The sequence below is a fragment of the Somniosus microcephalus genome, chromosome 11 (genome assembly GCF_052327205.1).
Source record: "Somniosus microcephalus isolate GS21.2 chromosome 11, FLI_Smic_1.0, whole genome shotgun sequence".
NCBI lineage: Eukaryota > Metazoa > Chordata > Chondrichthyes > Squaliformes > Somniosidae > Somniosus > Somniosus microcephalus.
Genome location: NC_140997.1, coordinates 225489124 through 225512141, shown reverse-complemented (window position 1 = coordinate 225512141; position 23018 = coordinate 225489124). Strand labels below are relative to the sequence as shown.

The 23018-nt window shown below is 43.9% G+C and overlaps 1 protein-coding gene across 1 annotated transcript in view; it reads left to right on the top strand.

Moving 5' to 3' along the window:
• The window catches only part of LOC147111293 (rab GDP dissociation inhibitor alpha-like), a 47449-nt gene that overhangs the window by 12171 nt on the left and 12260 nt on the right, over positions 1–23018 (top strand). The window contains exons 2-7 of the mRNA XM_086002053.1: positions 8172–8279; positions 11343–11442; positions 13134–13268; positions 17661–17859; positions 19443–19574; positions 20450–20549. Of these exons, the coding sequence (XP_085858179.1) occupies positions 8172–8279; positions 11343–11442; positions 13134–13268; positions 17661–17859; positions 19443–19574; positions 20450–20549 (774 nt within the window). The remainder of the gene's footprint in view (positions 1–8171; positions 8280–11342; positions 11443–13133; positions 13269–17660; positions 17860–19442; positions 19575–20449; positions 20550–23018) is intronic.

Below are 23018 nucleotides of genomic sequence, written 5' to 3'. Positions count from 1 at the left end.
CTCTGCCTTTGTTTTTTTCTACCAAAGTGGATAACTTCACATTTATCCACATTATATTCCATCTGCCATGTTCTCGCCCACTCACTGAGCCTGTCGAGATCCCCTTGAAGCCTCTTCGCAACTGACACTGCCACCTAGCATTGTATCATCAACAAATTTGGAAATGTTACATTTAGTCCCCTCATCCAAATCATTGATCTAGATTGTGAATAGCTGGGGCCCAAGCACCAATCCTTGCAGTACCCCACTAGTCACAGCCTGCCATCCTGAAAAAAACCTGTTTATCCCTACTTTGTTTTCTGTCTGTTAACCAATTCTCAAGCCATGCTAGTATATTACCCCCAATTCCATGTGCCCTAATTTTGTTCACCAACCTCTTGTGTGGGACCTTATCAAAGCTTTCTGAAAATCCAAATTCACCACAACTACCGGCTCCCCTTTGTCTACTCCACTAGTTACATCCTCAAAGAACTCAATAGGTTTGTCAAACAGGATTTCCCTTTCATAAGTCCATGTTGACTCTGCTCGATCTTACTATTAGTTTCTAAGTGCCCAGTTATTGCATCCTTTATAATAGATTCCAGCATTTTCCCAACTACTGATGTGAAGCTAGCAAGTCTGTAGTTCCCCATTTTCTCTCTTTCTCCTCTCCCCTCCCCCCCCCCCCCCCCCCCCCTTGCTATCCTCCAATCTGCAGGAACCGTTCCAGAATCTATAGAATTTTGGAAGATGACAACCAATGCGCCCACTATCCCAATGGCCACCTCTTTCAAAACCCTAGGATGTAGGACATCCGGTCCTTGGGATTTATCGACTTTTAGTCCCATTAATTTTGCTAGTACTGTTTTTTTACTAATAATTTCTTTAAGTTCCTCATTCTCACCACACCCTTGGTTTTCTCGTATTTCTGGGAGGTTTTTTGTCTTCCTCTGTGAAGACAGAAACAAAGTATTTATTTAATTTCTCTGCCATTTCCTCATTCCCCATTATAAATTCTCCAGTCTCTGACTGTAAAGGACCTACATTTACCTTCGCCAGTCTTTTCCTTTTCACATACCTATAGAAGCTTTTACAATCTGTTATATTTTTCACTAGTTTGTACTCTTTCCATTTTCCCTTTCTTTATCAATTTCTTGGTCCCCCTTTGCTGATTTCTAAAAAGATCCCAATCCTCAGGCTGACTTTTTTCTGGCAACTTTATAAGCTTCCTTCTTTTGACTTAATACTAGCTTTAATTTCTTTTGTTAGCCATGGTTGGATCACTTTTCCTTTTGGGTTTTTTTTGTCCTAGAGGAATATATGTTTGTTGCAAATTATGCATTATTTCCTTGAATGTTAGCCATTGTATGTCCACCTTCATACCTTTTTAGTGTAGTACCAGATCCAGAATAGCCTGTTCCCTGGTTGGTTCCTCCACATACTGATCCAGGAAACCATCTCTCCTGCATGAAGGGAGAAGCCAAGTAGCTGCCAATCTTCAAAACTTTCAACAACAATAATTAGCCTCTAATTGATCTCTGGACCCCTCGAGACCACTAGGAGCGCCTGACCAATGGCCTTAAAGGAACAGTCCAAGCCGGCAGCTAAACATTACAGTCGTGCCCCATGAGCACTGCCCAAGGAAGTCAGCTAGTGACGATACAAACTTGTTGTACTAGATTACAGATTTTCAAACTGGATGTCTCGACGGGATCTGTGAACTAATCAAATTTCTGTCTGTCTGGTGCTGGCTTTAACACACTGCGCACTGTCTTGAGACTTCTGTTTTTGTGTTTGTTGACTGACCATGTTGCGTCTGTTGCTATATACTGATTTTTAATAAATGCTATGATCAAAGTTAAACTGACTTTCAGAAGTTGGGACAGCTCGTTCTTGGGTGTGCGTCAGTATATATAGGAGTCTCTGACGCAAGTATGTTTTAACAACTGTATTCACTGAAACTGGCAATGCAAGGACATTGTTTTGCTATTTGGGTCATTCTGCCCCTTTGCTTCAAAAGACACTTTTTAGAGTGAACACCTCAGGGGTCAAGAAAAATGTCTTGTGAATCCTTTGTTAAACATTTGGCAATTACACTCGGGTGTAAGATTGGTCGGTGGGGAAGTCGCACTGGTGCACTCGAGGGTGCTCGTCTGAGGTTGGCATTGGTTTCTGAGATACATTGGGCAAAGTAGAGGAAACGAAACTGTGCCTATTGCTGACCGAGTACTTGATGCTCATCCTAGTTGCCGTAAGTGGCAAGTATTCCATTCCCCAGAACTAAGCTCCATCACCTCGGTAAGCAGACCGGTTATTCCTAATTGGTACTAATGTGTTGTGTAAGTGCCTCAGAACTGGAGTTGTTCACTAATACTGTCGTATTGGATGAGGTGACGAAGGGTCTAAAACTGGCCCACTGACCTCTGAGCACGGGTCTCTAATTTTGTGCAAGGAAGAGAAAAGAAAAAAATTTCATTTATATCTTGTCCTGAGGATTTCCTGAAACATATTCACAACCAATTAATTACTTTTGAGGTGCACTTACTGCTGATTGGCAAATGTGGCAGCATACTTGCACACATCCAAATTCCACAATAGGAAATGAATGAAAAAGGTGTACGTACGCCTGGGCTTGCTGGTCACACTCTTGCCTTTGTCAAAAGGTCATGAGTGCAAGCCCCATTCCAAAGATCTCGATCTATCCTCACTTTGTAACTATTTCAACACTATTCGTGGAGCATGCACGTTGTGCTCTTTCCTCCTGTGTGCAGTACTCGATTGTCTTTATTGAATTTCATCTGCTGCTGTTCCTCCCACTTGCATATTTTGTCCAATTTATTTTGTGGCTCCTGAGTTGCTTCCTCCGATTCAACGTCCTCTCTGTTTGGAAATCAAGTTGAACTAATTAGCATTGAGTTTCTTGAATCTAGTTATTGATGTAAACTAAGAACAGTGGGGTACCAATACTGATTGCTACAGCACTTAGCTTGGCACCTCTTCCAAACCACCCCCCACCCTGACGTAACTAGTACCTGCTGCTATCTAACCTTCAGACAATTTCTTACCCAGATTTAAGACAGTACATTAATAAGTGATTAATCCCTGTCAATCTATAAATGAGCTGCTGGGGCAATGGTCCCAGAGGATAAGCTAGTCTTGCTGTCTGTTTTTGAAAATGGTGCTGAGGCATTTAAGCAGAAGTCTTCAGTTTCTCCCAGTGGCTTAGTGGATAACTGCATTTTATGGTGTTGTACAAAGCCCATACAGGCCAGAATGTCCTGGAATCCATCTCTGGCCTGTGCTATGTTACGTGGTCTCAACTGGGGGAAAGCCAGATGGCTTGTGGACAAATACACACAGTTCCTGTTTGTTCTCTACACGTGTGCTCACTTCTGCTTGCTCTTCTTTGCACAGCAAGTCAATCTGAAGCCAGCTGGGGTTTAAGGGTGTCATTCTAACGCAGCACGAGAAATCATATTTAACTTTTGGCATCTGTGTCCCTAGGGCTAGGGAAGGCAGGACAACGGGAAAACTCAGCTCGGACATTGTGTGTGGATTGAGCATTATCGTCGAGTTCAACCCACATCCACTTCCCAGCAAAAGCCATTCAACAGCTATTCGGTGACCTTGGGTGGAAAGTGCTTGTGTGGACGAGCATTGCATGTGGATTGAGCTTGACAATAATGCTCCCTGAAGTTGGATAGCCTGCCTACATTTTAAAAGAAAGGAAGACTTGCATTTATATAGCGCCTTTCACGACCGCTGGACGTCTCAAAGCGTTTTACAGTCAATGAAGTACTTTTGCGCACAGCAAGGTCCCACAAACAGCAATGTGATAATGACCAGATAATCTGTTTTTGTTATGTTGGTTGAGGGATAAACATTGGCCTGGACACCGGGGATAACTCCCCTGCTCTTCGAAATAGTGCCGTGGGATCTTTGACGTCCACCCGAGAGGGCAGACGGGGCCTCGGTTTAACGTCTCATCCGAAAGACGGCACCTCTGACAGTGCAGCACCCCCTCAGCTCTGCACTGGGAGTGTCAGCCTAGATTTCTGTGCTCAAATCCCTGGAGTGGGACTTGAACCCACAACCTTCTGACTCCGAGGCGAGGGTGCAGCCCACTGAGCCACGGCTGACACTGTGGTTCAAGTATGAAGGTGGCCACTTGGGTAAGATACCAGAAGGCACCTGCTGCCTTTGGAACTGTACCCCAGCAGTAGTCAGGATCTTCAAGAAGAGGGAAAAAATTCTATTTCCAAGAACTGTCCTACTGTATAATACAGTTTTACATCATCCCTCCTAGGAAGGGATGTAATGGGAGCAGATTTTCCTTCATCTTTCATTCAGTGTATTGCAAAGGTCAGCACTGGGAACAGCTGGCGTTAAGTGCATCACTGCATCATAATCACATCAGCTCTGTGTTTACACTGGTTCCCAGGACCTCTGTTCTCATTTTTCTAAATACACAGTGACAATTAAGCCACTTTAATCTGCTCCTGTAGCCTCCAGGCTACCATCTCTGTGATTAAAATGGCCTTGCCTGTCATTAATATTTATAGATATGTCAAGTGCAATATCTTGTTAAGTGTTATAAATTGAGAGGAATGTGAGGATTTTGCATTGAAAGATTTGACATCTACTATTAAGCCAGTTCTGATTTAATTCCTGCATCATAAGGCTGGCATTAACCAGATCTCCATAAGCATCCTCTATTATTTAATTTCCTCTCTTTCCCCTCCTCGAATCTTTGTATCACTCACCTTTTCTTGCCAAGAGACCAGGCTGGTGGCTTATTCCAGTAGCAGCTGGAAGCCTCCTCCAAGATCTCCATTGAAGACTGACAACAAAAAAACGCACTGATGAATTGTGCAAGAGTGGGGCAGGTTGACTGCCTGCCTGACATTCGCACCTTTCCTGCAGCACAGCACTTTAGATCCATTTGGCTCTTCAATACAGCAGGGTAGCTGGGGTCAGGAACTTGCCCTGTAGGGCATTGAGTGTGAACTTGTGTCATACCATTCCATGACGCAGTACCTTGAAGGACTAATGCACTGTACCACCATGAGACCTTTTTGGGGATTATTTTTGTTCATTGTACTGGTCACAATGTAATTGTTATTAAAGCTGGTTACATTTGAGCGTGCAGTGGAAGAAGGGTGGAAATACACAGCAGGTCAGTCAGCATCAGAAAGGGATAAGACATTCCAGAACCGTTTCAAATGAAGGGTCCCGTGTGAAACGTTAACAATGTCTGTAGTTTCCAGCACTTTCTGGCTTTATTTTAAGTTTTAAATCTGATCCTAATTGGCTCAAATCAGCCCTAAAGGCCTTTTTTTTTTAGACCCATGAAGAGACTGAAAACTATAATTTGGTTGTCATTTGAGGGGCCTGATCAAACTGTTGCACTGTTTGTTTGCGCCAAGAGCCAAGAGAATCAGAATGATCCAAGTACACAATGAGACAGCACCTCTTTTACAGCCTTCCGGGCTCCATATCGAGTTCAACGATTTCAGATCATAACCTCTGCCCCCATTTTTTGTTCCCAGGTGGCAGCTGTTGATTCTGCTGTTCCCATTTACACTTCTTCTAGACTCCTTTTTGTTTCTTTACTTGTCCCATTACCCACCCCCTTTTTGCCTTGTACCATCATCCCTTTTGTCATTTAATCTCTCCTGCCTTCCACCCTATCACAGACCTTCCCTTTTATTCTTTCCTCCCCCCCCCCCCCTTTTCCCTGCCTCTGTACTTGTTTAAAACCTGTTGTATCCCTAACTTTTTCCAGTTCTGATGAAAAGCCATTGACCTGAAACGTTAACTCTTGTTTCTCTCTCCACAGATGCTGTCTGACCTCAGTATTTCCAGCATTTTCTGTTTTTATTTCAGATTTCTAGCATCTGCAGTATTTTGCTTTTGTATTATTAGTCTGGATCCTGGTTTGAGACTTGTGTTAGCAGTTTTTATTCATTTACTTGCATTGGATGTTTCATGGTAGTTGGAGCATTGCAGAAAAGTAATAAATAAAATATTGGAAGGGAAAGAACTGATTGGCATTTTTCTTTCCTATTTCCACCACACTAACGTTGGTTTCTCAAAGCGGGCATCTTTATGATCTCTCTCATGCTGAGTTATGGACTTTTTTAAACTATGGGCTCACATTTGCTAATAGCAAGGCTGAGATTTCTTAAGTCCGAGCGAGAGTTATTTTATCTAATCGTTTCTGGGCTGGTTGAAAGCCAAAGCCTACAAGTGTTGAACTGTTCCAACACCCTCAGTTGGTAGCACTATTTATTCTCCGTCAGAAGGTTGTGGGGTTAAGCTTCACTCCAGGAATTGAGTACATAAACTTATGATGTTTCAGCACTTCGTTGTCTGAACTGCCATCTTTCGCCTGAGATGTTAAACCAAGGCTGCGTCTGCCTGTTCAGGCGGATGTAATCGACCCCATGGCACTTTTTTAGTTAAGAGCAGGGAATTCTGTGTGTCCTGGTCAACATTTAAATCTCAACCAATGCCACCAAAACCGCTTAACTGGTCATTTTATCTCTCTTTCTGCACTTACCTACATAGCAATAGTGACTTCACTGCAAAAGTAATTCATTGGCGAAGATTTGGGATGTCTTGAGGATGTGTAAGCTGCAAGTTCTCTTTCTTTCACGGCTCAGCATTGCCTTTCCAGAACCCGAGATGCTTACAGCTCAGCTGTGTGTTACTTGAACAAGTGGGCCATGTTCGAATTGGTTTCACATGCAATTTGTGTCATCACCGGGGGTGGGGTGGGGTAGGTAAAATTGTTGTCTTTTGGGTTTCACAGTCAAATAATTGAGTTAGTGGGCTGCCAGTCACCCAGTGCATGCTGGCATTTCCCTTCCTGTAGGCTCCCTGAACCTTCTCCTAAAGCCCTTCTGTGTAAGCAGCTGTAAAGGAGGAATGCAAGCACAGCGCAGTATGATCTCTCTTCCCCACCCCTCTCGTTCCTACCTGGTGGGGAATTGCCTCACCACAGTTCAGCATGTCTACTGGAGACCATGGCCATGGTTGAGAATTCACCGTATGGTGGAGGAGGAGGGGGGGGGGGGGGGGCTGAAACCATGGACACACATGACCAGTCTGTGGCACAGCACTCTAGTGTAAACCGATGGTGCTACTGATGATTGATTTGACAGCTTTTAGTTGAACGAAATGTAAATCATCAGTTTGTTGCTCAGTTTACTACTACACCTGTAGTCTGCACTGGGACCAACTGCATCTCTACATGAGTTCTCATTAAACACTGACAAAAATCCATGAGCACTGCAGTCCATATGGGGGGGAAAATAGGCTAAAGGTGAGATGGCTTACCCATCAGCTGACCCATTTTTGATTCTTGTATCCTATCCAGGAATGGAATAGGGCTTCCAGAGGAGGCTCCTGATCTAAAAGAAAGACTTGTATTTATATAGCAACGGTATTCAAATCTTGGGTAGGCTTGGATTTAGTAGAGTTGAGTGTTTTTGAGGGGGAGAAATTGGCACGAGCTTTTTAGAAGCAAATTTAGCAATGGAGGATGGGCTTCCACTTAAGAACAGATAGTGAGGTGAAGAATGTTAATGGCATCGAGCCCCATTCCTGGACTTGAGCACATAATCTAGGCTGACACTGAGGCAGTGCTGCATCGTTGCAGCTGCCATCTTTTGGATAAGGCGTTAAACCAAGACCATGGGTGTGAAATATCACTCATCATGATTCAAAGAAGGATGCAATGTCAATATCAATTCTCCAAACACCCCCCCCTCCCCCACAGATAGATTCATTTTATTCTTTAATAATTTCATTGTTTAGCAATTCCAATCGCACGACATGCTGAATGCCCTCCAGTATTTCCTGTTCGAGAGCTCTCGGTTCCACCTTTGCCCAGGAGTTCTCTTGGTGTCCCAGTTAACACTCATCCCTCCACCAGCATCAAAATAAAACCGATGAACTGGTTATTAATCTAATTCGCTTTTTGTATAGGATCTTGCTGTGCACAAATTGCCAGCCATGAATAACTAATCTGCACTCGAATAAGTAATTGTTTGGATGTAAAGTGCTTTGCGGGGTCCTGAGGATGTGGTAAAACATTATATATAAATGCCTGCTCGCTCTCGTATTTTAACCCCGCAGCCATACTCTTTTCAGGTGTTTCATTCTACTTATCTGTTTTTGTTTTGAAGGAATGTATTTTGTCTGGTATCATGTCGGTGAACGGGAAGAAGGTGTTGCATATGGACCGGAATTCTTATTATGGAGGAGAAAGCGCCTCGATAACTCCGTTGGAGGATGTAAGCAGATATTGTTTTTCTTTGTCTTTTTTTAAAATGGACGTGGTCTTGAGGGGTATTGTCGTCGTCCTCCTCCTTGGAACTGCCTGTTCGGACAACAGTCTGCACAGCCCTTGTAGTGACTGCTGGGATGGTGAATGTCATAGCAGATGCAGTATCAGTTGATCCTTCTCCTCCTGTATGCAACACTTTCCAACATTTTATAATCTATCCATAGACAATTAAATCCTTTTGCTACCTCCTTGTAAAAGTAGTTAGCATATCTGCACACATGACACACCTGTTGTATCCTCTCCCCTCTCTCTGCCTCGTGATCTCCGTACTGTTGTCTACACCTGTCAGTTACATGAAGGGATTTCTCCATACTGACTTTGCTGGTTCAAATGAAAAGTCCTACCCAAAATGCCAAATTTGTTTTTCTCTTTCAGGTGAGTGTACCTTTGCAAAATGTTCTCTGTCGGTTCACATCGTTGTGCTGAGAGAGGGGTGTCCCAAACGCAGACCAATCACCAGTTTCGTTGATTTTTATAATTTGGGTATTACAGGTCTAGTGAAGCAGGACAGGAAGGAGATGCTCATTTTCCTTTGGGCTGTTAGCAGTCAAATCAAATCAAATCAAAAATCAAATCAACTTTTATTGTCATTGTTAGTGCACAAGTGCAGTACAACGAAATGTAGGCTTGCAGCTCCCGAGAGTGTACATTTAGATTAAGACATTTAAACATTCAACATACATTTGGCTTGTAATACATTAACATAACATAACCATAATAAAGTGCATTGGCAGATGTGCAGGCTTTAGAGTTTATTTGTGGAATTCAGTAGGATGACAGCCCTGGGAAAGAAGCTGTTCCTAAATCTGGTCGTACGGGTGCGAATGCATCTGTAGCGTCTCCCAGATGGCAGGAGGGCGAACAGACTGTGGCTGGAGTGGGTAGGGTCTTTGATGATGGACCGTGACCTCCGTAGACAGCGTTTCTGGTATATGTGCTCTATGGTCGGTAGCCGGGTGCCGGTAATGCGTTCGGCAGGTTTGACTACCCGCTGCAGGGCTTTCCGGTCATAGTAGCTACAGCTGCCATACCATACTGTGATACAGTTTGTCAGGATGCTCTCTATTGTGCAGCGGTAAAAGTTAGAGGATCAGGGGTGACAGGTTACATCCCTTCAGCCTCCTTAGGAAATATAGGCGCTGCTGGGCCTTCTTCGCCAGAGAGGAGGTATTGAGGGACCAGGAGAGGTCTTCCGTGATGTGGACTCCGAGGAACTTAAAGCTGTCCACCCTTTCCACCACAGCCCCATTGATGTGGATGGGGGTGTGACTTCCGCCTTTAGACTTCCTGAAGTCCACAATGATTTCTTTGGTTTTCTTGATGTTAAGGGCCAAGTTGTTATCGGCGCACCACTTCACGAGATGCTGGACCTCCTCCCTGTAGGCTGACTCATCGTTGTTGGTGATCTGGCCTACTACTGTGGTATCATCCGCAAACTTGATGATGGTGTTGGAACCATGAACAGCCACACAGTCGTGGGTGAAGAGGGAGTAGAGGAGGGGGCTCAGCACACATCCTTGTGGGGCCCCCGTGTTCAGGGTCGGGGGGGGAGGTGTGGTTACCTAATTTGACCGACTGGGGTCTGTTTGTTAGGAAGTCCAGGGTCCAGTTGCAGAGGGAAGTGTTCAGGCCAAGAGTTTGGAGTTTGGTGGTCAGCTTGTTGGGGACGATAACTAAGGTTATGGTTCCCAGTGCACGGAACCAGTGTCGGAGTAGCGCACGTAATGAGGTTCATTGGTCTCGACCAGGTCTGACTGCTGCAATTACTTCTATGCTTTTTAGAAAGGTATAATGATTGGGATTTATTTTTCTGTTTCTATTGGTGCAATTGCACTTCTGACACACGGGAGCAAAGGAGGACAAGTACAAATGTGAGGAGACCTGCGAAGGAATCCTGCTTCTGGTTACTGTCCACAAGCTCGCGTACTTAACACGAGAGAGCTGTGGGAATATAGTCGCTGTAGCATGTGGATGGCTAGCGCTGAGAGTCACAACAATGCAGTGTTACTAATAATACAGCTCGGGCACCACGCGCCACCCTTCCCCTTCGCCCATGGCTCTCAGCAGATTGGCTGCTCCTTGTGCCATTAGGCCTCCTGTCAGGCTGTGGAATATTAACAGACTTTGGATTCAATGCTGTTTATTCTCTCCTCCTTCTCTTGCTATCCAGCCAAAGGAGGAAGGGAATGCTAATAGGGGACTAAATTTTCAGCTTCTCGGACAACTGAACTGAAACAGGCCCTGCTAAAAATAGAACTCTTTTTTTTATAAAGCTGTTCGATCTCTCTGCTTTTCCTTGGGAAGTGCCTGGCCATCATTCAGCAAGTGCACACAGAAGTGCAATTGAAATTTGGATCTTGCTGTAAGGAATTGCAGGCCATGGCTTCAGTGAGGTGTCAGCTGTGGTTCAGTGGGTAGCACTCTCGCCTCTGAGTCCGAGGTTATGGGTTCAAATCGCCTCCAGAACACATCATCTGGGCTGACACTCCAGTGTAGTAATGCAGTACTAGGTACCTCCATACTGAGGGAGTGCTGCACTGTCAGTGGTGCTGTCTTTCGGATGAGACGTTAAACTGAGGCCCCGTCTGCCCTCTTGGGTGAACGTAAAAGATCCCATGGTGCTATTTTGAAGAAAAGTAGGGGAATTCTCCCCCGGTGTCCGAGTCCATATTTATCCCTCACCCACCATCACTAAAAATACTGATTATCTGTTCATTATCACAATTGCTGTTTTGTGGGACCTTGCTGTGCACAAAACTGGTTGCTGCATTACCTACACTACAACAGTGACTATATTTAATTGGCTGTAAAGCGCTTTGGGAAGTCCTGAGGTCGTGAAAGATGCTACATAAATGCAAGTTCTTCATCGTCAATGCACATTAATGGAGTGGACCTCAAATAGCGATTGCAGCCCTCAATACAAAAAATTGTAAAGCCCTCAACACTGCACTGGGTATAAAAAGACACCCAAGAAAATGAAACTAAAATATGTTTTCCTTTTTTCTTTTAGCTGTTTAAAAGGTTCAAGATTGACGGGGGTCCTCCGGAATCTATGGGAAGAGGCAGGGACTGGAATGTAGATCTGATACCCAAATTCCTTATGGCAAATGGTAATGAATAACATTTTATTCATTTTAAATATATGGAAATGAAATGTCTCCGCTGCAATTAAAAGACATTCAAACTATAAGGACAGGTGATGGGTGCGTTAACTTGGAACGCTGCCGTAGTGTACAATTGGCTGAGTTGGCTGCCCACTTGCCTCGGAGTCCGAGGGATCAAGTCCCAACCCAGCACTCTAGCCCATAATGTAAGCTGACACTCCAGTACAGTACTGGGGGAATGCGGCATTGTTGGAGGTGGATGAGGTGTTAAACCAAGATCCCATCTGCCTGTTCAGACGGATGTTAAAGATCCCGTGGCACTGTGACTGCACTTCAAAGTAATTAATTGTGTATGAAGTACTTTGGATGTCCTAAAGCATGTTATCTCCTAGAAATGAATGTAGGAATTTTTTCCTGTACCCTGGGTTTGAATTTCGTCTAGAATAATGGGATGAAAGACTCGATTCTCTTGTTACTGGTCAGGGCCCGGAGTTAAATGCGCAGTCTCAATCTAATGCTCTAGTATTGAGTACACGGCACAAATCTGCCCATAATCTCAATCTCCTTCCGAGGCCACGACATGGGTGGCGTAGGAGACGCCAGTGGTGCACTAGAGGGTGCTGTTGTGATTTTGGCATCCATTACTGAGCATACAGCAGAGGGAGCTTTATTCTGTATCTCGTGGTCGATGTGGTGAGAGTGGTCAAAGGTGCTGCTAAATGCAATAAGTTGGAGGAATATATTTCCTTCCCCAACACTGACATCCCTCGTGTTTATATTCTCACACTTTTTTGCTTTTGAAAGTTATGGATAAAAGCTAGTACTGAATTTCATTTCTTTCAGTTGCTGATGATCCGTGGCTTTCGTGCAGTAATTACTAGGGGGTGGGGGTTGTGGGGCTGAAGGAGATTAGAGACAGGGAAGGGGCGAGTCCATGGAGGGATTTGAAAACAAGGATGAGAATTTTGAAATCGAGGTGCTACTTAACCAGGAGCTAATGTAGGTCAGCGAGCGCAGGGGAGATGGGCGAATGGGACTTGGTGTGAGTTAGGACATGGGCAGCTGAGTTTTGGATGGCCTTAAGTTTATGTAGGGTAGAATGTGGGAGGCCAGCCAGGAGTACGTTGGAATAGTCAAGTCTAGAGGTAACAAAGGCGCAGATGAGATGAGGCAAGGGTGGAGAGGGGCGCTGTTACGCAGGTGGAAGTAGGCGGTCTTTGTTATGCTGCGGATATGTGGTTGGAAGCTCATTTCGGGGTCAAACAGTGACTACGCTTCAAAAAGTACTTCATTGGCTGTCGAGCGCTTTGGGACATCTAGTGGTCGTGAAAGGTTCTATACAAATGCAAGTCTTTGTTTTTAATATTGAAGTGATGGATTTATAAACCAAATACCCACCTCGCAGCCCCTTCCCCTCCTCCACACTGGTGCAACAGGGATGAGAATCTCTCAAACTCATGACTAAACTGCCTTTCCCACTCCCTAAAATTTAGCAGGATTGAGTTGCCTTGTACGAGGCCAGCAGATAATAAACATGTCTGTTCCTTCAGGCACAAGTGCAGCTGTGCACTTGCAATCAGCCTTACTGATTGGGAAATGTGCGCTAGGACATAGACCGTATCTCAGATGTTGCCTTTTCAGTGTGTTACTGGGATATCCTGTATATTCTATATGGCTGTTAATGGTTGTCTTCTCAGGCCAGCTTGTTAAGATGCTGCTTTACACAGAAGTCACCCGATACCTCGACTTCAAGGTGGTAGAAGGAAGTTTTGTCTACAAAACGGGGAAAATCCACAAAGTGCCATCTACAGAGACCGAAGCTTTAGCTTCTGGTGAGTAAAAGCCTCTGATTGATAACCATTTTGAAGACGAGGGTTTTATTTTTGTTTTGAGGCATTTAATTTTTATTTTCCTGTAACTGGTTTTCATTTGCAGAATATTAATTTTTCAAAACTTTTTAAATTCTCATTTCTGTGATATGATATTAGTGGCACTTTAATGCATTTGAACTGGAAATCAATGAAATGTCCATACAGGAAACTCACTTTTTTATCTGGGACCAATCTCTAATTGCCCTTGAGAAGGTGGTGGTGAGCCGCCTTATACAACTGAGTGGTTTGCTCATTGAGTCAACCACATTGCTGTGGATTTGGAGTCAAATATAGACCAGGTAAGGATGGCAGATTTCCTTCCCTAAAGGACATTAGTGAACCAGATGGATTTTTACAACAATCCGGTAGTTTCATGGTCGCCATTACTGAGAGGTTTTTATTCCAGATTTTTAAAATTTAATAAACTGAATTTAAATTCCCCAGCTGCTGTGGTGAGATTTGAACGCATGTCTCTGGATCTAGTCCAGGCCTCTGGATTACCACATGTTCATGCTAAGCAGCTCTCCCCAAGCTCTGACTGTTGATAGGTGCTGAGAACTACTGTCTGTGATTGGGGGCCCAGGGCTGCTGCTTGCTCTTGGGTTTGTAAAGCAATTTTCACCCCTCCCAACGACTTTGCCTCCAAAAACCTTGACTATCCACAATTTTTCTACCTCCAATCCTGCCTGGTAATGTGCGTGCGTCTCTGGACTCGATTGTCTGCAAATAAGAAATATTTTCTGCACTACATGCTTATTGTGTGATTGTATATTGGTTGTCAATCTATCAGTGCCACTGCATCCCATCAGATCCTTGTTGTACAAGATCAGCCACACTTGGGGGTAGAAATCATGGCCAGGATTTTGCGGTGGGTAATAACTGTGAACTGTTGGCGTTCGCCGTGAGTACCCCTTTGAAACTGGCCGTGCGCGGCTAAACGCGGAAATCCTGAAGTTGGGTTCAGTCATTCCCTGCTCTGCCTCAAGCTGCGCTTTGGCCCCCTGCCCCCAGCAATCAGTGAAGCTAGTGGCATCGATGAAACTTGAGCTTTTCAGCGCTAATATTGCTGTTAAAACATCCCATTAAATGTTAAGACTTGTTGGAATAGGTGTAACTGGGGTTTTAACAGCGTATTGACTGCTGAACAACTGTTCATGGCCCTGAAAAGCTGCTTTTTTGTTTGTTTGTGGAATATAATTTCTCCATTATGATTACCACATTTTTAAATTATTTTTAAAAATGTGTTCATATTTCAGCTTCTACCTTAACCCCATGTGTATGCCCCAATCTTTATCTCGGTCTCTAACATTTTTAAAGTGCAGATAATCGGTGCTTTTTATTTCCTGATTTGCTGTCTGAGAATTCTTCAATGTGATTGGCTGCTTAGACAGCTTGATGACATCACTGCTGCTGTTTGCTGGCATTCCCCTATTGACAGCGCTACAATCAAATTCACGTTGAAGCTAAAGTTCTCACCAGAGATTGCAAGATTTCTGTGGGCAGCTTTCTTCGCGGTCAGCAGTGATCGCTGTCGCTTCGGCGCTGACTGCAAATTACGGGCTCATATGTATAATTTACTGTTTGACACGCATTTTACATAATTTTGCCCTTTCTGGGAGTTTTTTTTCAAACTGTTGTCGAATTCTGATAAATGGGAGTCATGTGCATCCAACGTTTAGTCACATTAAAGAGGGCATTGACGCCCATAAATGTGTGCGTGAACAGTATAAATAATGGTGTATTGTCATTTAGCTTAAGTGCTTTTTTATTGACTACTTGTTTTCTTGATGCTTCAAAGAGTTGACGATTATTATATAAAATATTTTTGAGGGGTCCAATTCTCTTTGCTGCCGATTTTTCTTTCCTCCCTTTTTTTGACGCAAAAAATAGAACCCGAAAAGCACTCAATGTACTGATTCTTAACTCGGCCGTAAAAGCCAACTTTAATTTTTAAATATACATGCCCATTTGGTGCGGCGGCACTGAGTAGTGTAGAGGAACAAAGGGACCTTGGAGTGCATGTCCACAGATCCCTGAAGGTAGCAGGCCAGGTAGATAAGGTGGTTAAGGCGGCATATGGAATGCTTGCCTTTATTAGCCGTGGCATAGAATACAAGAGCAGGGGGGCTATGATTCAACTGTATAAAACACGAGTTAGGCCTCAGCTAGAGTACTGCGTGCAGTTCTGGTCACCACATTACAAGAAAGATGTGATTGCACTAGAGAGGGTACAGAGGAGATTTACAAGGATGTTGCTGGGAGTAGAGAATCTTAGCTATGAGGAAAGACTGGATAGGCTGGGTCTGTTTTCCTTGGAACAGAGGAGGCTGAGGGAGACCTTATTGAGGTGTATAAAATTGAGGGGCATAGATAAAGTGGATAGAAAGGATGCATTTCCCTTAGCAGAGGGGTCAAAAACCAGGGGGCACAGATTTAAAGTAATTGATGGTAGGTTTAGAGGGGATTTGAGGGGAAATTTCTTCACCCAGAGGGTTGTGGAGGTCTGGAACTCACTGCCTGAAAGGGTGGTAGAGGCAGGAACCCTCATCACATTTAAAAAGTACTTGGATGTGCACTTGGGATGCTGTAACCTGCAGGGCTACGGACCAAGAGCTGAGAAGTGGGATTAGGCTGGATAGCTCTTTGTTGGCCTGCGCGGACACGATGGGCCGAAATGGCCTCCTTCTGTGCTGTAACTTTCTATGATGACCTCAAATGAGGGGGTTAGGATTCCTTCAGTGTGTTCGCCAAAAGAAAATGGCTAACCAATTTACCTTTATCCCGGAAATTGATTGAGGCTGAATTTTTACGTTTTGTCCAGGCCGCTTGTCACTTAAGGGCTGCTCTGCCTGATGTTACTTGGCCCCAGGTGCTACTGTCTGAATTGCAACTTTCCCATACTTCAAAATGGCACCCATGGAAAATGAGCAGAAACGGGTTCATCGAGGTATTATCTTAACATTGCGAAGTTTGGGTGAAAGGCCAGAGTCTGTAGTTTAGGACAGCAATGAGGTAGGAGAGAAGGTGTGAGTAGGTAACGGCCAACTTGGGTTTCAACAGCCTGTAGCTAATAGAAGGGAAGACTGAGGGAGCTACGAATGTGTGTGTGAAAGTAAGCGGCGATGGTGCGATTAATCTTGATTTCAACACCTAGAGTACCTAAACAACATTACTGTTTTGTACTTTGGAAAGATAGGATATTTGTTTTCCATTGAATCTGGGCCAAGTCTAAATTCCATATGACTATCTAAAGGAATCCGCACTACAGAAGATTTAACTTCTGGGATAATTGATGACCTGATACCAGGAAATGTGACTTTAAACTTTGCTCCAGATTAATTTTATTGTGTGTAAACTGAGGAAAATAACTTGGAGGTGGGCTACTGCTGAGAGGTAGGCCAGAACTCAGACTTGACTGTCTCTGCTGTCTTCAGTTGGTTTCATCTTAGCTTTATGTGATCAAGGTAGATAATACCAGAAATACAAGGGTATATGTATCAGGAAAAGATGAACAGGCTGGGTCTCTTTTTTTCTCTGGAAAAAAGAAGGCTGAGAGGTGATCTAATAGAGATCTTTTAAAATTATGAAAGGTTTTGATAGTGGATAGAGAGAGAATGTTTCCACTTGTGGGGAAGAGCAAACTAGAGGCCATCAACATAAGATAGTCAAGAAATCCAATAGGGAATTCAGAAGAAACTTCTTTACCCAAAGAGTGGTGAGAATGTGGAACTCGCTGCCACAGGGAGTGGTTAAAGCGAATAGTATAGATGCATTTAAGGGGAGGCTGGACAAGCACATGAGGGAGAAGGGAATAGAGGGTTATGCTGATAGATTTAGATGAGGAAAGACGGGAGGAGGCTCGAGTGGAGCATAAACACCGGCATGGACTGGTTGGGCCGAATGCCTGTTTCTGTGCTGTATATCCTATGTAATAATCGCTTAATTAAACTTCTGAAGTCTATGAATTGTTGCATCTTGCTGTCCCATCATCGTTCCACATTGCATGCACGTTCTGATGATGTCTCTAAAACCAGTTCACAGACACATGTTGTTTAAATACTTTCTGGCATCATTTTCCTGCTTTTGACGTCTTTACTTAAAGGGTGGATTGCACCTTGACTAGGTGCCAGGTGGTTAAGTCCTGGATACTGTAACAGCTAGATGCTGGCCAGGAAAAATGGTACAGTTGGTAGTTTGAAAGGATGAGATCAAATGGGCTGGAGGGCCTTCAACCAAGCCTATCATGTGCATAAAGTGGAGCATAATGCTGTCAGACAATGAGGTGGTGAAGGAGGAGAGGAAAGTTAGTGTACATGGCACCAGTAAATATTCCGTTTTTTATTTTCTCTTCAGATCTGATGGGCATGTTTGAAAAACGTCGTTTCCGAAAATTTTTAATGTTTGTTGTCGGTTTTGATGAGCTTGACCCTAAAACGAACCAAGACATCGAGCCCAAGAAGACCACCATGCGAGAGGTCTACAAGAAGTTCGACCTTGGACAAGATGTCATTGATTTCACAGGACATGCTTTGGCTCTGTACAGAACCGATGAGTACGTTACATTTGACTTTCATACGCTTAATTCATGTTGTGCGAATAATGTATTTATCCCCCAAAAAAAGTATCCACATCTGAATTATCATTTAAAGCGGAAACTTCAAGTTGGTCTGCTTGAAGTTTTCAAGGTTTTGAAGGGGATCGACTAAGTTGGTCGAAGCAGATTATTCATTTTGGCTGGTGAAATGCTGAAAAGCCAATGGAGATAAATTAAAATGAGGACATTGGGAGTCAAAAAGTAAGGACGGAGGGAGTTAGGAACTTTTTCACCCAAAGGGTAGCAGACCTGTGGAATACGATAGCAGGAAGGCCATTGAAGTGAAGTAGATTTATAAGACAACTGGGTGAAAATAATACCTGCTAGCACTGTCAGTTGGCAATGCTCTTGCTTCTGGACCAGAAAATTGTCTGTTTGAGCATCACACCAGTGTTGAAGTGTCAGTAAAACAAAGAAAATTAAGAGGTGATCTAATAATGACTTTCAAAATTATGAAAGGTTTTGAGAGGGTAAATACTGTAGTAAAGGATTGTTTCCACAGATTCTCAAATCAGTAGTAAAGAGGAAGTTTGATGTTTTTTTTCCACCCTTACAAAGGGTTATTTGGACATTGAGTACTTTACCAAAGGGACTATTGAGGCAGAGACTATAACATTTAAAATGGATTTAGTTAAGAATATAAAAGGTTATGGGGAAAGGGCAGGGAATGGAATTGGAGAAGATAGCTCCATTGACGAGCCGATGGGGCGAATGGCCCCCTTCTGTGCTTAATTTCTATGATTCTTTGGTGCAGTATGGAGGATGTGTCCACTGTCAGGGCTGCTGTCTTGGGACAAGACACTAAACCAAGTTTTTGACGGGATTTAATCAAATGAGCTGAATGGCCACCTTAATCCCATGTTATCTTTTATAATGGCTGCTCTTTCCTTAGTTTTCCTAACTTCCTCACCCAAGCGAATGGGCCAAGGACTTGCTTCAAAGCCTTTGCCAGTTGCTCACTGCCAGGATAAATGAGAGCGAACTGACTTTTTGCTGACACTTATAATGACGGATGCTAATAGTCTGAATGTTTCATACAGTTGAGGTGTGACAATACCTGCATCAGATATTAATCATTGTGATATAGGGCATATGTCAGCTGGGTGTATTTTTGTCAGAAGGTTGCGAGTTTGAGCGCATAATATAGTGAAGTACTGGAGGCAGTGATGCATTGGTAAATGTACCGTCCACTGGATAAGACATTAAACCGAGGCCTTGTCTGCCTGTTCAGATGGATGTGAAAGGTCCTGTGGCACACACTGAAGCACAGGAAGTTCTCCTAATGTCCTGGCCAACACTCTCCTTCAATCAACACCACCAAAGACATGGGGGCACTGGCATATAGAGTATGATGTGCCAACTAAATCCGCACTGATCAGAGACCGTGCCTGGGATCCTTCTAGTCTGTTGGTACCTCGCCAAGTATTGCATTTGCCCACTAACTTATATGGGGAACAAATGCTTTGATTTTTGAAAGACGACTGGTTGAAATTTGTGTATTTTGCAGTAAAGGTATCTGACCGTTTCCTTTGTGTTCCCAGTTACTTGGACCAACCATGTCTGGATGCCATCAATCGAATTAAACTGTACAGTGAGTCATTGGCTCGGTACAGCAGGAGTCCCTACCTCTATCCACTCTATGGACTTGGAGAGCTGCCGCAAGGCTTTGCTAGGTAACTGAAGCATCTGTGTATATTGTATTAAATTTGCTATGTTTGTCTCACTCCTTATATGGGCATCACCATTCTGTGACAGTCACTCCTGCAACTGCCGCCTCTACCACCAGATGGAGCTTCAGAAGCTGCAGATCCCCTCATACCCATACCTACAGCTTTGCTAATGCATTGAGGCAAAACTGGTGTGTCCTGATTTTCTGTAAGCAAAGCCAATGCAAGATCCACTAGTTTTATTTTAAGCAATACCCTCTCTTTTTTTTTTTTTTTTCAACCTTTCTTTGATGGAGTTGCTTTTTTTTCTGCTACAGATTGGAACAACTCTTCCACTTCTGGCACCCAGTATCGGTGCTGAGTTTGACTCGTGGGTCGAGTATAGCAAAGCATTTAATGAAGTAGGAAAGTTCCCCATGTACTGCTCTAATAATGCAACTTGAGTTCAACCTCGAGTAGCCTCTACTCTTCCAGTGTTACATTTATATTTTTAAGTCAGTGATATTTGATAATTTAGTATCTTGTTATTGCCAAATGTGTACAGCTCTGTGCTGTGGCCTCTCGGCCCAGTCAACCTGGGTCGAAAAAGTCTAAGCTCCTTTTCACATAGGACTCTGCCAGGTAACACAATGTGGAGATTTTCATGCCATTATTTTGGGCTAGATATTCACTGACTTCAGTGGTAGGGGACGGTGAAGCACAAGGTTGTGGCATCTAATGCCAATGTTATTATAAAGCTGGTGTCCCGAGACACTAGCGATAGATAGATATTAGGATGTTGGTGGGTAACCCTGTACTTGGTCTACTGGACAGCACTAATGTGCTTATTTCTCAGACGATGGGTTCTGATGTGTCTTTGTTTCTCATGTTTTCTTTATCAGACTCTGTGCTATCTATGGGGGCACTTACATGCTCAACAAATCAGTGGATGAAATTGTGTTTGAAAAAGGCTGTGTAGTGGGTGTCAAGTCAGAAGGAGAGGTGAGTGTCTGGCTTGTGTGGCATGAAGCTATACTAGAACCCTTTAAAGACTAAATTAGCAAGATTTAGGTGCCATAAATAGTAAGATAGTCACAAATAAATTTAGCCCAGTTGTACCAGAATTCAGGAGAAACGTCTTTACCCAGAGAGTGGTTAGTATGTGGAATTTGTTACCATGTGGAGTAGTTGAGGCAAATACAGGAAACTTTTTTTATCCGGGACTGGCGTGGTGCCAGTTGATCAAAAAGTCCGGATTACAGAGGTATACTTAGCAAGGTACGAGAGCCCCGTACACGGCACTTGTGCAGGAGCCCCAGTTACACGACCACAGATCCAGGAGTCCCTGTTGCACGGCCACAGGTGCAGGAGCCCCGGTTATACGGCACTTGTGCAGGAGCCCCGGTTACACGGCCACAGATCCAAGAGTCCCTGTTGCACGGCCACAGGTGCAGGGGCCCCGGTTACACGGCCACAGGTGCAGGGGCCCCGGTTACACGGCCACAGGTGCAGGGGTCCCGGTTGCACGGCCACAGGTGCAGGAGTCCCGGTTGCACGGCCACAGGTGCAGGAGCCCCGGTTACACGGCTACAGATCCAAGAACCCCGGTTACACGGCCACTAATATATAGTAAAACTTACATGAACCTACTCCTGAATTTTGCTGGTTGAGAGATTTCCGGATATTTAGGTGCCGGTTAAGAGAGTTTCCTGTACATAGAATACAATGCAGAAACGGGCCATTCGGACCAGCTGGTCTGTGCCGGTGTAATGCAGGAGGCTCATGTAAAGCATAAACAACAGTGTCTGCACTTCGTGGGTGCTTAACTGGCTGGGGAGCGCTTTGGGACATCCTGAAGTTGTGAAAGGCATTATATAAATATAAGTCTGTCTGTGTCTTTCTCCCATCCCGCTTTGTAAAAGTCGGATAGCCAGGTGGTGAAGGATAAAGTACTAGAGCCCAGTCCTCAGTCACTTACAAGCCTTTATTTACAGAGATGGACATTGCATATCATACACCCCCAAAATAAGCTGCTTCCCCTTCCTGAGCCTGCTCCCATATATATGAACACGAGAGTCCCCAATTAATACTCACCACCTGAATACAATAAACACCCAATTGATATACACCACCTGAATATAATTAACACTGTTCCTCGAACCCTATCGGCCTAATCTGGCATATCTGAGCTGCCTTTAAGGGGAAGCTATATAAGTACATGGGGGAGAAAGGAATTGAAGGTTATGATGCAGGGTTAAGTGAAGCAGGGTGGGAGGAAGTATAAACTAGTTGGGCCAAATGGCCTGTTTCTGTGCTGTAAATTGGCCTGTTTCTGTGCTGTAAATTCTATGTAAAGTGAAGAAAGGAGAAATTGTATTTGGAGCAAAACATGTTACTGAGCTGTGGCGCTCTCCAACAACAAAAGAAGAATGTGATTCGCTTTGGTCACCTTTGAAAACTGACACAAAATGGAGGATACTGTAATGGTGCTTTTAGAAGTGCTGGCTTGGCTCAGTGGTAGCACTCTTGCCTTTGAATCAGAAGGTTCTTGGTTCAAGCCCAACTCTAGAAGGTGAGCACAGCTTAGAGTTTTTTGTTCTTTAAACACATACTTGACCATTTTAGAACTGTGGATTATCATATTTGGTATTTCTTTTAGGGAAATCTTTCTCCTTGCTTGTTAACTCTTTGCATTGGATCTCTGCACTCCTCCTCATTTCCACGTTCTCTGTTCCCTCTGTGTAAAGTTCACTATTTCTCTATTGTTCAATCCTGTTTTCAAGTTTGTTCACTTTGGTCCTCATTTCCAACTGTCTTCCATGCCTATTTCCATTCGCTTTCAGAACATGCGACTTGTCCCGAACCACCTTTTAAACTATCTCTACTCTAAATCGAGCCCTTAACCTTCAGGGGATCTTTCCCTAAGGCTCTGCTGTTGCCTGGCTACCAGGAAGTGTGCGAGAGCAGTATGGATTGACTTTCTCTCCCAAGTGCTCCTTCCTCCTTGGCTGACGTGCCTGGACTGAACTCAACAGCACAGTTGAGATTGGGTAATCACTGGTGCAGATCCCCACTGTCCGCTCCTCCTGGCAACTTTATAAATGGGTGGAGTTGCAAATTGTACTCGGTAAGCATAGGAATTGCTAGATGATAAAAGACCAAGATCCATCTAGTTTGCCTTCTACCATCCTGATACAACAGTAATGGAGTTGGTGACTAATCGTAGCTATCAATTAGTCTACAACAGACCCAGACGTGGGGCAAGGTAAACCCTCAGTGGTGGAGAGCTTTGGGAACCATGGGTCCAAACTTGTGTGATCCTCCCAAGCATGTTGCACTTGCATTTTTATAGCACCTTTCATGACCTAGGGACGTCCCAAAGCGCTTTACAACCAATTAAATGCTTTAGAACTATAGTCACTGTTGTAATGCAGGAAAGTACAATCTTGTCGCAAATTACTCATGTACTGT